At 26.5% G+C, this 18,255-nt stretch overlaps 2 protein-coding genes across 2 annotated transcripts in view; both read left to right on the plus strand.

Moving 5' to 3' along the window:
• LOC105847064 (proline-rich protein 5) overlaps positions 1-3,884 on the plus strand; it is a 22,671-nt gene extending 18,787 nt beyond the window's left edge. The window contains exons 3-4 of the mRNA XM_065793868.1: positions 3,266-3,449; positions 3,616-3,884. Of these exons, the coding sequence (XP_065649940.1) occupies positions 3,266-3,449; positions 3,616-3,767 (336 nt within the window). The 3' untranslated portion in view covers positions 3,768-3,884. The remainder of the gene's footprint in view (positions 1-3,265; positions 3,450-3,615) is intronic.
• Positions 3,885-6,269: 2,385 nt separating this feature from the next.
• On the plus strand, positions 6,270-17,222 carry LOC100211134 (cell growth-regulating nucleolar protein). Its single transcript, XM_065793869.1, has 8 exons — positions 6,270-6,544; positions 6,631-6,735; positions 8,880-8,969; positions 9,976-10,258; positions 10,354-10,395; positions 10,559-10,603; positions 11,207-11,292; positions 17,066-17,222. Exons 1-8 carry the CDS (start codon positions 6,299-6,301, stop codon positions 17,201-17,203), a joined length of 1,035 nt encoding a protein of 344 aa, XP_065649941.1. The 5' UTR covers positions 6,270-6,298; the 3' UTR covers positions 17,204-17,222.
• The last annotated feature ends 1,033 nt before the right edge of the window (positions 17,223-18,255 follow it).

The following is an 18,255-nucleotide window of genomic DNA, read 5'->3' on the forward strand; positions in this document are numbered from 1 at the left end:
AATAAGAACAAATACATTAATAATTTTTATATACATTATATATATTATAATTTTTATTCATAAAAAGATTGTCTTCTTAATATTAGGTCTTAGAATGTTTTCTCTTCCAACTGTTCTGTTTCAACTTTTTTTTCAACTGTTCTTTATAAATATCTTTTTTATGAACTCTTATATGTTAAATATGTTATTGTAGAATACACTAACATTTTGTCATTGACTATCTTTTTCACGATTGGCACCAGCATTTTTTTTGATTTATTCAATTTGTCAATTTTTTACCAATTGTTTTTTGTTGTTTTTTTTAACCAAGTGCTTTTTTAGATTTTTTTATATGTTAAATTAACTAAACACTATACATTACTAAGGTTAACAGCTCTACTTTTACAATTTTGGTGAATTTACAGCTCAAATATGACAACAGAATTCAATAAAAAAATTTAATAAGAAATTTATAGAGGTAGAAAATAAAATTAGAAACAAGAAATTTATGGAGGTAGAAAATGAAATTTAAAATAAGAAATTTATAGAGGTAGGAAACGAAATCAGAAATAAGAAAATGGCAATAGAGTGAACATTGATTTTATTATTTGTTTTATTTATACTGAAATGCTAACTTTGTAATGGATTATAGGTTTCCATAAGTGGTCATTATTGAAAAAGATCCCTAGAGGATGTAAAGTACAGGACTCAGTAAGAGTGTTGCTATTTGTCAAAATTGTATTATCAAAGATTTGTTAACTGTTATAACATTGTTATAACAGTTAACATATCTGCAGTAAAACAAGAAAGTTAAAATCTATATTGATTGTGAGAGAGTAAGTTGTTTGACTTAAGGTTGTTAGTTAAAGATTTAATGAATTTGCTCATAATAGCAAGAAGTTACCGGTAAATTTATTATTGGTAAATTCTAAATCTGAATCAAAAAAACAATTTTTTTCAAAGGAAACTTTTGGAAAGCACGGCTTGTATTAATTGAGTTAGTTTTCTACTAATTGAGTTGTTTCTGCAACTTTTACCGACAAAGATTAGTTGCTTTGAACACTTTGCATTGTCTAAATCAACTTGGAGGTTGGAAATGGGGTATGGAACCTAGTATTCAGCCAACTAGCTGTTTTTGACTTTTAAAATACGTCTCAATATTCCACTGTAAACAAAAAATCCAAAACAAAACTGTAAACAAAAAATTTAAAATGTGAAACAAAAAAAAATGCTTGTTTCATATTTGTTTGTATAGATGTCCAAAATAATAAGCTTCCCTCATTGAAATACATTATCTAAAAATATAAAGACCCCAATGCAAGATAAGAAGTGAGACCCTATTGCATTGACTCAGGATCAAATAGTAAGCAACAATCCTAGGTAGTAGGGTTTTATCTACTACCAATTTTTTTTTTTTTTTTTTAAATGCTAAATGTTCTTTTTTAACTTTACACATTTTTTACAATTTAAGTTCGATGACATCCTTGCGGTGTATTGGCTGCACCAGTCTAACTACAGTCTGGCCATTTTGTCTCAATATTTTTTTCAATAGAGATTATTTTATCTTTCTCTAAAACCAGATATTTTTTATTTCATATTGCAAGTTTTTAAAAGGTTTTAAATGTTTATTCTACAATTTATAAACTATAATCTGGTGTCATTAAAACTTTGGAATAACATAGGAAAGAGTGCAGCTTTAATAATTTGGTAAACAATAAAGAGCAAAATGAAATGTGAATAAATAGCGAGGTGATAAACAAAAGCAAATAAAAATGTAGTGAATACAATACAATCATAAATTATTGTTTACCTATTTGTCGTGGTAATAGGTGATATCATGGAAATTGGTAATATGTAATGGGTAGTCTCGTGGTAATATATAAAATAATATTTACCTATTTATCTTGATTGTATATGCCTGGGTCAAACATATACCTGTTGGAGTCTTGGTGAATCAGAGGATGATTCCGCTATTGTTAAGATAAATTGGTTTTAATGAGTTTTAGAAAAAGCAAGTACTTCCAATACCACAAGTTTTGTAAAACATAGATTAAAAAAATGTTTAAATAATATTTTATAAAAATAATTAGTTTTTTAATATTAATAAATTTTTTAATTTATTAATAATGTTAATTATGTTTAATATTTTTAGTTACTATAGTTGTGTTTTAAATTTTTAAAGAACTTGACTTAATGGGACATTGAGTCAAGTTCTTTTAAAGTGCACTTTATGCAATTAGCACCAATGATGCTTTAGTCCTGCCAAATAACTCAAATTGTAACAAATAGCTTCTTATGCCACTTCAACAGTGCACTGACAGGAAAACCATCTGTGTGCAACATGGCTCTTTTAATAATCTGATATTTGTCATCTGTTAATGGAATCAGCCTCTCTGACAGCTACCACAAAATCTTACTACCAACTGTCCATGAATAAAACCATGAAAATAAGTTTTAGTGCTGTATCCTCATTAGGAAATAACAGATTACCAAATAGAGTCAAGAAGATCCAGTGTTCATCGTTTTAGACAGGAAAAAGATTTTCATTTACATCAGTTTTATGTCTGCCAGCTTATTAGATAAATAAGACTTGCAAGGGTTAGTCAACAAATAAATTTCACTTCTAAAACCTTGCCCAGGAGGACTTCTAAAAGAAAGTAGTTAGATGCAATTAACATCTGTCCAAGATAAGTGTTTTTACAAAAAACCATCTCTTCCCTTTACTTAACTAAGAGCCCAGACCAAAGGGTGATTTAAGTCAAAGTTAGCTATTATAATCTTTGCCTAGACAAGCAAGTTCTACATGGCAGGAAAACAGGTGCAGGTTATACTGGGTTACGTTCAGTTAATTAATTGGTATCAGCATAAAATCTCCTACATTCTTGTTAGTTGCAACTAATTAAAATGGCTTTGGATTGTTTTTATGGTAGTTTAGGTTTGCTTTTAAATACAATAATCTTAAGTTGGTAATGGTTCTATATAAAGTTTGGTATATACACTAATAATATTTATTATATAATTTAATATATTGTTTTTATGGAGAATGAATTTTAATATAGATTAGAAGTTATATAAATTATGAAAATATAGATAGTTTCACAAAATACATTTTCACTTTTTTATTGTGTTGCTTATATAATTGTTCTTGTTGTTTTTCATTTTGAGGTGTTTTAGTTGTTTGATTTTTTAAGTTTTTTATTAATTTTGTTTATTATGTTGATTTCTGTATAATTGTTCAATATATTTAAAATTTATAGATTTTTATAAAAGTGTCCATTTTGCTTAGGTAGTTAAAGATTACTCTGAGAATTATTTTAAGTTAGAGTCATTAGCAGCTAAAGTAATTAGTCCATTTCTTGGTTCAAAAGGTCTCTATGTTCGCTCTGAAATACATGAATATAATGAAAAAAACAAACATTTGCACTCTGCTATTTCAAGTAACTCAACTGGAAGTAGTCCTGAAGTAACAGGTACATTTTATTGAATTTATATTGAATAAAAAATCTTTAATTGAACATCAACACTGTGTTTGTGTGTTGGCAATCTTTATAATTATATATTAAATAAAAAATCTTTAATTGAACGTTGACACTGTGTTTGTGTGTTAAATCTTAGTATGAAATCTTGTTTTTTTAGAAAGTTCTGATCTTGAGTTTGAAGAACTTCTTAATCATCGACGTCAAGTTTTTCACAGAAATGAATCACAGCAAAGACTGTCCCGTGTTGAAGAAAAAGGCATTTCTGAATCTCTTGCCAGCCTTTTGGCTGAAGGTTTTGAGATTGGATAATGACTTTTTTTTTAACATGGTTTTATTTTTTAACATTTAAAATTCAAGTAATTGAATTATGTAATGCGATTATACTTGTAAATAAGAGATAGTAATATAATGTTTAAATTTTTATAAGTTTTTTTTTGTTTGTTTGTTTTATTCAAGTTTTAGTTTGTTTTAAATTTATTTAAAGAAATTTTTGCTTAAAAAAATGTTTTTTTTAAAAAAAGATCTATTAAAAATTTACTCTCTAGAAATATTAAACAATAATTTTTTATTATTTGGAATTAGATGGAAACTGTGAGGCAAGGGTTATCCATAAGCTTTCTTAAAAATTATTGAATTGTTTCTTTCTAATTGCAACAAAATCAACCTTAATAAGCAATCTAATAATAAGTAATCTCTTGGGTACCACTAGGTTTTATCCTTAGTCACTTGTTTTTTCTCATTCATATTAATGATTTTACTACCTATAAAGTGGCTCTATTTTGGTTATAGAACCATATGCTTCAGTCTTAATAAATATTTATCAACTATTGGTTGCTTAGAACAGAACACATTTGATCTTGTTGATCTTTATTGTGGTTACAATCCTCTCTCAACTCCTTAACTTTGAAACACGAACCTTGTCAAACAAGCCTACTTCGCTGAGAAAAAAGTTTAGTGCGGTATTACCAGGGACATGGGGGGAATTGAACTAAGAACTTCTCGCTTATGAAGTGACCGTTTGTAATAAATATGCATTAAAAATGCATGTATATTACAAGTTATTGAACCTTACAAATACTGCTTAAGCAAGCTATCATCACTTGTTTCATCAACCAAACCTCTATCTTACATGATTTTTCATTCAGCAAAGTTGCATCCTTTTACTTGTTCATTCTCAAAAAATCTTTATTCTAATTTATATCTTCTTTCTTTTTTCTAGTTTTTTTCTCAGAGCATTCCAAATTCTCTTTAGAATGTGCAAAGATTGTCTTTATTTTGCTTACTCTTTTCTTAGTTCTGATTTTCAATTTTTTAATCTTTATTACATTACTTTTATATATTTTATCGCGTTCATATCATACTTTCATATCATAGGTTAAACTGGAGTAAAGTGAATTACTTTTGATATCTAAAAAAAAATTTAGTAACAAAAACCCACCTAATATCTTGCATTTTTCTCTTTAATACAATTGAAAGTGAACATGAAACAAAATACTAACATTAAAAATGAAAATAGTAATACTAAATATTTTTTTAATAATAGTTTCACTAGTGCTCTTTACGCCAACAATTTTTTTATTTTGTTCATTATATTGCTGCTTCTTTCACTTGATCTTTCATTTTAAAACTTTGTTTTCTTAATTGTTTAATCTTTAAACACATCTTCTGATATTATTCACTCACCTCCAAAGCATCTTTATTTTTTTCATTGGTTGTTTATTTTATAAACAAGCATCACCTTTTGTGGCTTTTTTTAACTTGTACATTTTGCGAATTGATTATTGTAACTTTTTGTTGATTCAATAAATCATTTATAACCTCAATAATAACATTTTCACAAGTGTTATTATGAACATTGACATTGTGTCTATTGTGATGTTTTGAGGGATATTATCGCAATCATTTATTTTCAGAGAAAAAGGGTGTTCATAGATTTTTTAGATTGAGGTAACTTTTCAGATGCTATAGCAGATGGGTCAAACCAAAAAACTTTTATTTTTCCAAATTATTAAATTGCTATAAATGAGCTTAAAGGATGTATTATAAAGTATAATTATATTATAATTATAATTATAAAGTTTTTTTTAGTAAAGTTGGAAAAAAATATTTTCACTCCACCTTCAGTTTTGAATAAGTATACCAATTAGCCAAAATTTCATGCCATACAGATTCAACTTGGCAAATGACTCCCATGTCAAATGGCTGTAGCAGATGCAAACAGTGTGCTGAAAACACATATTCATTTGGTTTTCTACTGCTTTGTTAATAGTTTTTAAAGCAATATGACTAATATAAAATTTTATAAAAGATAGATCAAAAAAAAAAAAAAATCATGACAAATAAAAGATTTGTCATGATTTTTTTTTTTTTTTTTGACAAATCATAAGCATGATAATCACTTAATTTGTTAACAATGTTAGCATAAATGTTTATAGAAATGATCAACGAAAGAAAATTTTGAAAATCATTTAATTCCCACTCTTTTTTTATTTTTTTTAAACTAGGTACTGTTTAGGTCCAATTCTTTTAGGATTATAGTTTTTTGATAAAATTTTTAAGGTTCATCACCATCATAACCTTTGTCATCACAGCGCAATATATATATATATATATATATATATATATATATATATATATATTATATATATATATATATATATATATATATATATATATTTATATATTTATACACACATTATGTGTAAAATATATAATATACATACAAATATATATACATACATATATATATATATATATATATATATATATATATATATATATATATATATATATATATATATATATATATTACTAGATTACAGTTATAATTTTTTTTTGCAATGGTTTCATTTGTATGCAATTCTTGTGGTAATACTGTGAAAAAAAATCAGGTTGAAAAGCATTATCAAACTCAATGTCGTAATTGCTCTGTTCTTTCTTGTATTGATTGTGGTGTTGATTTCCATGGTGACAGCTATGCAACCCATAATAGTTGTATATCTGAAGCAGAAAAGTATCAAGGTCATTTGTATCAAGCTAGCAACAAAGAAAATAAAGGAGAAAATAAACAAAAAGAATGGATTAAGGTTTGAGTGTTATTTAAAGTAAATTATTGTTATTTAGCTTAAATATTATTTCTGTTATTTTGTACTTTACAATTTTGCTTCATTAGCAAGTTCAAATTGCTACCGAATCAGTTGTTAACCCAAAATTAAAGTCTCTTTTACAAAGAGTGTCAGAGTACTCCAATGTTCCACGAAAAGAAAAAAAGTTTCAGGTTTGTTTTTGTTTGGTTTTTTTGATTTTAAGTCGTTTTTTATTTGATTTTTTTTTGTCAATAACAATGTTATTATTGTTATTAATGTAATAAAATAAGATAAAAATGACTTTGACCTGTAGTTGTTTTATTTTTTTGTTTTTTTTTTTGAGAACTTTAACAAGAAATGCTTTCTTATATGATTCATTTATTAGAAGTTATTAGTCAATATTTCTGTATTTAGTAATGTTAAGTAATTTCTTGTCAAATCAGTAAGACAGTTTATCCATAAATATTTTGTTTAAATTTTGCACAGATGAAAGAAAAGTTCATTATCTTGAAGAATTTTAGAAACCCAGTTTAAAGGAGTTCACAAGATAATCCACTGTTAAATACCATGGTTTACACTGTAACTGAAACTCTTAAAATCATTAAATATGTAGATACAGCTATTCAATTGTAATGAAGTTATGCATTTAAAATCATTTTTTGATGGGGAATCTCAGATCTTGTTATGAATAAAAAATACGTAATGCAATAAACATAATGTGGTTTATGATATCACTAAATTCTTAATTTATTATATTTACGGGTATCAACTTTTTATCTATTGCAATTTGCTAAATTGCTTCAAAAGTTGTGATTAACAGTTGTCAGAATTTATTTTTATTTCTTGTCGCTTACTTAAAAATGTAATATTTAAGCTAGTGGAAAATGCAAGGTAGGTAATCTTTTTTATGTAATAAATTGAAAGAAAAAAATCTAATAATAATTGCAATTCAAAATGATCACTTAGTTTAAGTCCTATCTCTAATGTAAGATATTACATACTTTTAACAAATTAAAAATTTAAATAATTTGAATAATTTTTTTTATTAAAAATCTTTTATAAATTAACCTGTTTGGTAATTTCTGAACATTCATTAGATATTGCACAATTAATTAACTTCCTATTCCTTGCTTTTAAAAAGATACTTTTCTTTTATAATTCTTGTAAGTTCAGCATTTTACAAAAAAAAATAACATAAAACTTTATAAAGTAAAAAATAAATAATAGTTTATAATAATTAAACATACAATTTAAATATACTATATATATTTGGAGATATTTTGTGAAAATTCTTAAAACTTGCGTAAAAATTCTTGAAGATTTTCAAAAAGAACTGTATTTTAAATTAGATAAAAAATTAAAATCTTACAAATTTTTCAGTTTACGGTATGTTTTTCAACTAAAATTTTGGTATCAATTTAAATTCAAATTTTGGCCAAAACTGATATCGAGACAGAATTTCGGTCAATCACTATTTTTCACACTTTTAGCTACAATCAACTAATCTTTTTTCTTATCTAGCTCAAATATCAAGTTCCATATTCCAATATTATCGCATAAAGATTTGACTTGACTGGTTATGAAAAAATTTCATTATGTTTTCTTAGGCATTTTGATACATGCAATAGTTTTAAATTTATTTATTTTTATTTGTTTCGTATGACCAGCATAACCATCTGAATAATGTCATGTTTCTTTCTATCTGACGAGTTTGAGTCTAACATTTATGTATCTTCAACATTATATTTTATGTCATCAAAGATAACACAAAATGAGTTGTGCATCAATAAGTTGTTAATGTAAAAATATAATAAAACTGGATGTAATAAGCACTGAAGTTGTTCCAATAAAAGCTAAGAACCTCATCCTGAAATACAAAGCTGTAATTCTCTGCAAAATCACCCAGTAAAATAAAAATCTTGTCAATATTTAATTTACTTTTGCTGTAAATGTTTAGCTTGCTAATTTAATTACTATAATTTTATGCACAGATTTTTAATTGGTTTAGATACAAAGTAAAGGGTATTTATTGATGGTACTTAATGATAGTGTGATGGTGTATAATGATGGTGTTTAATATTTTAAATTTCAAAAAAGTAACTAATTTATGAGTTAGAAGTTTAAAAAATTTGTTAAGCGGAATCTCTCTATATAACTTAGTTAAATTTATTTTTAATCATTCAATAAATGTATATATAAATATGCTAGTGCAATTTATCTACTTATTGTAGTCTTTATATGGCTGACAAAAGTTGTTTAGTTCTTTCAATAAAAGTCTCCATTTCATTTAGTGTTTAAAAAAATGGTGCTCCAAACACGTTTTGAATTCATTTAGAACTTCTGCAAGAATAGTTTACGTATATATGATGAGTTAACATTATCACAGTTGTGGGACGCTTTTAGTGGAGCTACTGTGAAAGAGTCGGTAAGTCTTTATTTTGTTGGTTATGTTGTTATCAGAGATTATTTTCTTCCAGATTCAAAATTCCAGAGATTTCTTTTAACTTTTTTCTTTTAATTTCTTTTAATTTTTCCAAAAAAGTTAACACATGTTTAAATAAATGTTTTTGCAATATATTTATTTTTAATGTTTTTAAAGCAAGAAAGTTTTAAAAAATGAGAAAGCCATTAGTTGAAAGTTAAGTTAAGACAAATGAGGGAAAAAATTTCTGGATTTTTTCCAGTTTTTTTTTTTTGAAAAATGTTATCTGGATTTTTTAAATATAACCTAATAAATAAATATCACTGGTTGTTATAAAAATAAAAACTAAATTAAAACTTATTAGTTTTAATAAAGCTTCAGTTGCTCTTTTTCTTTTATTTTGTAATTATATCTTTAAGATAGATAAGGTTTATAAAGGAATGATTTATTTTTATTTTTTTACAGACGGTTCAAAATATGAATAAGGCTGCTCACTAGAAATAAAAATAAAAATAAATTTTTTTATTATTTCTATTAAACAACAGAAAATTGTTGTATGCGTTAATATATAATTAGTTTATTAAAAAATTATTAAAATAAAAAGATTTAAAGTTGAAAACACATGGTTCACAATATTTGTATTGACTATATATTCTTATTATTAATACAAATTTATTACAAATTAATAATACAAATTTAACAATCAGTTTTTTTAGAAAAAATAATGTTTTACTTTATTTCTGTTAAAGTACTTTACACAAACTAGTAATAAAAATGCTACTTTAACTACTAGCTACTTTAAAGGAGGTAACTCCTTATAGTCCTCTTATCCCGTTTTTTTTTTTATAGGTAAAAGAATTCAATATTTAAAATTCTATTTTTGTAATTGGATTTAGTTTACTTTTTTTATTTTTTAGATATTTTTAGTCTTTTCAGTTTTATATCGTAAAGACAAAGCAAAAAATTTACGATTTGTATATTTATTTTTGTAATGCAAAATGTTATTTAGAAAACACTTCAAGAAAATCATCATGTCCAAGATGATTCAGATAAAAATTTAGCTTCTGTTCTGGAAGATATAAAAAAAGAGACAATATCAGAGGAGAAAAACAGAGACAAAGTCAGAAAGAGAAAAAGAACTCATGAAAATGATGTTGAATTAAATGAAAATGGCAAAAAACAAAAAGGAAAGAAGAAAAAAGTATATAATTTTGATGAAGGTACAGAGAAAAATTCTAAATCAAATGCAAAAAAATATAAGAAAGAAAAGAAACAGAAAAAAGTTTCAAAAGGTAGACAGATCAAAATTTTATTTTTTCTTGTTATTTCATTGGTAAGATTTTTTTTTTTTTTTTTGCATCATTTATTCGGCTGTATTTATGTTAAGAAATTACTGACGAAAGTACAAAGATTATTCCAAAACAGACAGGTTAGATAAAACTCTGCTATGATATTATTACTTTCAGATTTTTTATTGATAAAATATTATTTTTATCTGAAACAACTAAAATATTTATGTAGGTTTTTTTTTTGTAGCGGTGTGAGGCTAAAAAAATATTTTTAGTTAGTTAAGAAACTTTTTATGTATTTAGAAACTTTGTCGGATGAAAATACTGAAAAATTGGAAAAAAAGACAGGTTTGATAAAAATTTTATTTGGTACCACATTTTTAAAATGGTCAATTAAGATGAAAAGTTACATTTTTTTCTTCTTCTGGTCATTGACAAAGGTTTGGGCAGTCAGCATCTACATATGAAAAAGATCTAAAAAATATTTTAGATATTTTTCATATGTAAAAATGTCTTGATAGTGTAATACTGAAATAACCATTTGAAGGGCTTCATTTCAGGTTTGGCTGATACAATCTATAAATGATGGGTGTGTGTCAGCAAAAAATTTTGAAAGCTATACATTATTTCTAATAATTTTAAAAGGAGAGAAAATAATTTTTAAATTTAAAATTTAAAATTAAGCTTCAGTTGTTCCAACTTGATAATTAACCCTAAACCTTAACCCAGACCCTCAAATAAACGTTTGTTTTATTTTATTTGGAAAAGAGTGCGTCACCTCAGACATACTTATTAGAGATTTATCAACAAATTTTCAGACGTATTTGTGCGAGCATAAAAAACCTAATAAATAATTTTACGCTGCTTAATTAGAGGATTACCAAAGTTTTATTTACAAAAATTTAATATTTTATTTTATGCTCTGTTTTTGATTTAATTTTTTTATTTTAGGAAAATTTCATTGGCACAAAGCTATAAAACAAGTTTTAAAAGAGTCTATTAATAATGAATTGCCTATCAAGAAACTTCGAAAAAAGGTTGTTTTTTTTTAGTTTTTTATTATTTTTATATGTATTTGTTTATTTTTACTTATTACTGGCTTAATTTGAGGTGTCTGTCATAGACCATGAGCAATTCAAAAATGCGAAATCTTCGTTTTTAAACAGAGTTTAAAATTAATGTTAAACTTTTGGACAAAATAAATTTCAAAGATTTTTATGGATTGTGCTTCTTATTGCAAACTTATAATTAAAATGTATTTATATAATTGTTAATAATATTACTTTTTTTTTTTTAACTTAAAGTCATTATAAAAAATAAATCATAAAATTAAAAAAATGATAAACTTCAATTTAAAACAATAGCGTGAAAGCTGAAGCGTTTATTTAACAGAGAACGAAAAAAAAGAGAGTAGAGCAATTCCACGACCGTCACAGCGTGACAACCGTCTTTTTTTTTGTCTTAAGCCTTTATTTTATTATTAAATAGATATAAAAAGACTTTTTTTTGCTATTTTGTTAGCTCATAATAGGTGCTACAAGAAACAAGAAAAAAAATTAGGGTGGATATATTAGCCTCTTGTTCATGCGAGAAAATATAAAACGTCACAGCGTGACCAAAATTTTCTCATTGTTTTTTAGTTTTTAGATCAACATCACAATTCAGCTAATATAGATGAACTGAATTAATAACTTGGCATTAAACAAAAAGTTTAGACATTACTCTTACAAGTTTTATAGCTAAATAACATTTATTTAATTAAATTTCAAACAGGTGCACCTTTAATTAACTTGTAGTAAACGTCACAGCGTGACCAGACACATTTGGATAATTATAAACCAGGTAAATGGGCTGTTTTTTTTAATAAATTTAAAACTAAGTAGAGAAGGATTAGACAAATGTATAATTACATCTTTATAAAAATAGTTCTTACATAGTAATCTTCAGAACACGCCCATACTATATCAGTGTCAAATCGCGTCCATATTATATTGCTGTCATATATACAACGTTTTAAAGTTTTTCGGTGATTTCGTCTGAAGACGTAAATTGTTTCACTAAATACTTGGCACTTGAATAGGGTCGCATTTCTATTTTCCCATTATTGTTTTGAATTAGGTGCGCTGCAAATATTCCTGGTTTTGCTAGTGCTTTTGTAAATAACTCATCAATTTTAAATTTTTTTATTGTATTTATAACATCTTTCATAGAAACAAAATAGACATTGAAATTAGTCTCACTTTTAACAGCTTCATGAAAAGTTATGGCATCAGTTATTATAAATTTTCTTTGGATTATTTTTTGCGTTGCTATTCTTTTAACGGTCCCACCTGTAGCATCTACTGGTCCTTTCCCATGTGAAGCAGCAAAAAAGTTCCAGAATAATTTCAAATCATGCTGTTCTACCAACCAGGGTATTGCTGATGCGATAAAACGATTTTTAAATTGATTACTTGGCCCGTCTGTCCAAACCTGTAGTATTTTAACACTAGATTCAATATGCTTAGATAATAAATTATGAACAAATACAAGAATATATTCTTTTGAATGGCTTAAATCATCTGAAACTATGACAGCTGATGAGCATGGATTTTGGTACCAAAATACAGCAGTAAAAACAGTAACTTGCTTCTTGTGCTAATGTGCTGACTGCACTTCATCTTGCCACAAAGTTGAAAAATTTTCAGCAAAATCCACTTAAAAAACGGCTGTGTCTGGATTACTTTGAAGTTGGATCTTATGATCACGATATGTCTTTGATTGTTTCTGTTTAATAAAATAATGCCAAAGAAATGAAGGTAAAGATTTTGAAAAGGTGCTGTAAAGATCATCAACTCTTCCCTTTTTTTCAATTTTTTTAATATATTCCTTTCCATTACCTTCTGCAACTTTTTCCCATTGGTACCATGTAATGCATTTATTCTTGTCAATTTCATTCAAGGCAAATAGATTATGAAACTTTGCAGTATCTTAACATGTTGTACACATATTATTATAACTAATGTCTTTTTCACTATCACATACAATGCTAAGAGGAAATTCATGTGAATACAATGGAAAATTCGAATCAAACTTGTGCAAGGCTTCAAGGATAAGAATTATATTTTGATGCTGTTGACAACAACAAACGTTTCTTGACATTGAACTAGAAAAAAGCACATGTGGTGGGCGTAAACTAGCAAACTTTGATTTTCCGACTGATTCTTCAGGATAATCACTTTTAAAAACAGCATAAGCTTCATTAACATTCATATACAAATGACGTTTTTGCACAGTTTCTTTCTTGTTCTTTAATCTCACCACAATGGTGTCTCTTTTACCGGGTGCTTGACGGGATATATCATCACGCTGATAAAAATCAAGAACCAATTTTACAGTTAAAGCATCTAATGCATTTTTACTAAGTATTTTTTCTGGGCTTGGGATTTCATTCATTTTTGTTAAAATGAATGAAATCCCAATTGTACAATTTTAGCCCTCTTTCTGGGTGATTTTGGTAGTGCTGACTCGGCTCTCTTAACAGCTTTTCCAAGAGTGCTTGCAGATTTGTAAGGGGGTGATGTAACAGCTACAGATTTTGATTCTGCTCTTTTTTGTCTGCTCTTTCTCTTTCGCTGCCTTTCTTTTTCTCGTTCAGCCTCCAAATTAGCGAGTCTTCTTTCTTTTCTTTTTTTTGATTCTTCTTCTTTAACTACTTTTTCGCCAAACTTTTCTAACGCCTTTCACGATATTTCTTTTGACGCTCAGCATGAGTAAGAGGCATGTTAAACCCTTGAAAAAAAAGGCAACACATTAGTTATGGAGATGCACATGTTACATCTAAGGCTCAATGGAGTTACAGTTATCCCTTAGAGAGGCTCTATGTATCTCAAAAAAGACCCTCAAGGATAACTGAGCATTCATCTTCCAAATGTTGCCTTTGCAAAACATACCTATAATTTGTAGTTTTTGTAGAAAATGTAAAAGAAAGTAGGCCACTCAATAATTTGGGTCCTTAAAGTTGATAAAAACTAAATTGTGGTTTCAGTTTAGCAGTTTTAAATTTTGTTTTAAATGTTGTTAAAAAATTGTCACGCCGTGAAATAAAAAGATTCTAAAAATAACTTGAGCTAATTATTTTTTTAAACATGTTAGTATTTTTTTAGATGTACTAGATTGAGTTCTCATTGCGCTGGATTTTTGAAACCCTAAGTTTTACTGGTAGTCTTAGAAATAAAACTATTGGTACCCTAATTGTCACAGCGTGACAATAGTGGTAATAGCATTTGATTAAAACAAATGGTATTCTGAATTCGTCTGGCAATAAGTATGTTTTTATCATAAGTAGGAATGATTAGTGCAGCTAAAAGCTCGATTGCAATGAGCAAGACAGTTTTTGAATTTTTTATAGGTTCAATTGAAGTTTGGCGATTAAAAATGAATTAAATTATTGCAAAAACGCCTACTTTTACCTTCTGTTTCAGCCCATATTATTTTTTATAATAGCGGCATACCATAGTAAGCTATTTTCTGAAAGAGAAGAAGTAGAGCTTTCTACTGATATATAGTATTATCTATATTGGGTTGGTTTAATTTTATCATTTTTTATGAGACGGTCGTGGAATTGCTCAGTAGTAATTTAAAACAATAACATGTAAGCTGAAGCGTGTTTATTTAACAGAAGGAAAAAAAGAGAGTGGTTATTTAAAACAATAACATGTAAGCTGAAGCGTTTATTTAACAGAAGGAAAAAAAGAGAATGGTTATTTAAAACAATAACATGTAAGCTGAAGCGTTTATTTAACAGAAGGAAAAAAAGAGAATGGTTATTTAAAACAATAACATGTAAGCTGAAGCGTTTATTTAACAGGAAAAAAAAGAGAGTGGTAATTTAAAAGATATTCTAAAGATTAGAATCGAATTAAATAAAAGAATAAATGATATAAAAGCAGAATAACTTATTAAAAAACTAAGAAACAAAAAACAGTACAAAGTTCAAAAAAAAATCTTTATAATTAAATACAAAAATAGAAAATATTACCAAAAAGAAAACTTAAATAAAATGGAAAAGTAGTTTCACTAAAGTTTCCTCTAACAGCAAAAGGTTAGAGATTTTAAAATTGTAGTTCTGCTCGCATTGGAAGTTTTTTCAAGTTAACTTTATTTAGTTTCAATTTTAAGGCTTGTTTAATTGTCATATAAAACATTTAAAAGTATTTGAAAACATAGAGATTAAATATTGGGAGACATAGACTTTATTTCGACAATGAGACCGTTTAAATTTTGGTAGCTAGAGATGATCCAACTATGTTTACAACATCTTTGCACACTGTCTGAAAAATGAAAGAATTACCTAAATACAGCAACAGTATTTCGTTCAAGGACGAATTAGAGATTTATAGGTGTAGAGACCCAGGAAAAAAAGTTTTATAAATTTTCTTTAAACTTTTAAAACATATGGTCTATTGGATATTTATAAATTTTTTTTCTTTATTTGAAAACATTTAAAAATCATATGTAGGCTTCCATATAAGCTCTATTAATTTCTAAAAATTGTTATTTTGTATGCTTAAAAGTCTTTTTATATATTTGACCTTTTTTTTTCTACATTTATAGAAATTAAGAGAGTCTTTAGAAATTGTATTAAGATTTTTACAGACCATATCACATTAGGACAATTCCATGCAAAAGCGTGGCCAAAATTGTTTTCTATATATCTGCAGGAAGCTATTATTATTTTTAAAAAACACTTTTATAAAAGTTTTTATGTCTAAATTTTCAAACAATTTTGACCTGTAGTTTCAGAGAAGTTTGACTTAGTAGCATTGGTAACATAGGGTTTTTTCTAAGGAGGAAAGTAAAGGGACAAGCACAATAATATTGCCTAATATTAATGATGATTTATCAAAATTTAATTTAAAATTAAAAGTCAATAAAAATACTTTTAGCTTTAAAGGAAGAAGAAGAAGGAAAAAAAAGGGTCCTCAAAAACACTTTGGGGAAGCCATTTGTCCTTCTCTTCTCCCCTCTCGTAAATTACAAAGAATAAGTTTTTTTAAATAGTTTTCAAAGTTTTTTGTATTTTTCATTTATATATAAATTATTCGCTTTAATATTTTTTTTTATTCTTATTAACTTCTTTAAAAGATCGGTACCTTCTAATGGAAAAATATGTTTTACTTTTCGATATTATACCTAAGGTGAAATGATAGTAGAATCTGATGAATTCATTTGACGTGTAAAAACATAAAACACATTGACTTCCCTAGAGGCGTTGCGAGAAGGATGTAAGCAATATTTTTTAGTGATTTTGGTGCAACATTTTGATTTTTTTAAAGTTTATAGAAATTCTATAACTTTTTTCTGGGGAATATAAACTTTGAGAAAGAAAAAGTCAAGTAAAATAAAAAGGCTACCATAGCAGATGTTACTTTTGCAATAAGTTAGTATGATTTCTAGGATAGTTTAGTAGTAAAAGTTCCGAGAAGACTTAGTGTATCCGTTTAAACAGAAGTAGCGTTAATCTATTGGTATGTTATCGTTAATAGATAAAGAAATACCAAACTATCATCGCATTTTTTTCTCGTGTTCATATTGTCTTATTCAAGTGTACTATTCAGATTTGTAAAAAAATGGAACAATAATTCATAAGCGTTCAAATAGCGTTTACTTCAGTGTCTTGTTGCCTCGTCTTACCAAACAGTCTAAAAAAAAATTGAATGCCATTTTCTTATCTACGTATTGAAAGCTGTGTGTTTAGTGTTGTTTAAAAAAATTTTATAGTATTACATTCAAAAATTGTATTTTTTTTTTTTAATTTAAATATACTAGGTATTGTGTGCGTATCTAGAACATGGTTGTGATCACAAAGCCACTACTATAGAAGAATGTCGATCGATGTTTGATAAAAAATTAAAAACGTATCCAAAAGTAAAGATAGCTAAAGAAAATGTTAAATTGATAAAATAGAAAAGTTTTTAGAATTAAATATTATTCGATTTTTCAAAAATCAAACTTTGCAAAATATAATACGACATCATATTTTGCAATATATAACGTAGCACTACAGTGCTCTCCCTCCGTTTATTTTCCTTTTTTTTTCTGTCCATATTTCTAGTAGTAAAGCGATAATTTTTCCGAAAATAAATTTACTACAGGTTGATTGAAAAGTTTTGAAAGCAAAAATGAATAAATGTATTTTTTACAGTAATCAGTTTTTTTATTCAATATAGTCTCCCTAATTGTCAACACAATTATTCCAATGTTCTTCTAATATTTCATTTACTATGTAATAACCGGTAGTTTTTCAAAATAATTTTCTAGAGCTGCAAAAGCTTCTTTAGGCGAAAATGCTTTACACAAAGGAATTGTGGCAAATTTCTATACAGTTAATAGTAAAAAGAATCATAGAATGAATGTACTGAGTGCTATAACAATTTGTACTTAAATTCGTTTAATTTGATCGTGGTCCAAAAACATGTGATTGCATTGTTTAAGACGATCATCCAGCAAATCCTTTTCGTATCCAGAGATTATCTTTTTCCGGATATTTCCGGTTAAATTAAGGTGGTACTAGCCCATAAAAATTAAGCAGTCAATTTATTTAATTTTGATGCAATTTTTTTTTAAACTATGTGCATTAAAAAATTATTTAGAGTAAATATAATAAAAAGTATTAGTATACTCGAAAACATGCTGAGTCAGCAAAAAATATACAGTTTTAACTACATTTTTAAACAAGGATTTCTCATGAAATAGTCAGTGTATGAAGCTAAAATTTTGCAAAAAGGTTAACAACATGTTGATTGAGGGATTTGACCAGAATCACCATCAGAACTTTTACAGAATCAAAATGGCTGCACTTTAAAAAATAATTTTTAATTTTTATGTAAAATTTGTGCTGCTAATGTCAATACCTCGACAACAGCTAACTATAAAAGTCTCTTTTTGTTCAAATCCCTTCACAGTAACCTGATGAACAATCTGTGAAAATTTTAGCCATATTCTCCAAGTAGTTCAAA

This window comes from Hydra vulgaris, chromosome 03 (genome assembly GCF_038396675.1).
Source record: "Hydra vulgaris chromosome 03, alternate assembly HydraT2T_AEP".
In the NCBI taxonomy this organism is placed as follows: domain Eukaryota; kingdom Metazoa; phylum Cnidaria; class Hydrozoa; order Anthoathecata; family Hydridae; genus Hydra; species Hydra vulgaris.

Excerpts from the sequence above, each read along its gene's own strand:
- LOC100211134 (XM_065793869.1), top strand. The coding sequence starts at position 6,299 with ATGGTTTCATTTGTATGCAATTCTTGTGGTAATACTGTGAAAAAAAAT. Across the intron at positions 6,736-8,879 it reads GAAAAGAAAAAAAGTTTCAG|AACTTCTGCAAGAATAGTTT; the intron begins GTTTGTTTTTGT and ends GAATTCATTTAG. Across the intron at positions 10,604-11,206 it reads AAAATTGGAAAAAAAGACAG|GAAAATTTCATTGGCACAAA; the intron begins GTTTGATAAAAA and ends TTTTTATTTTAG.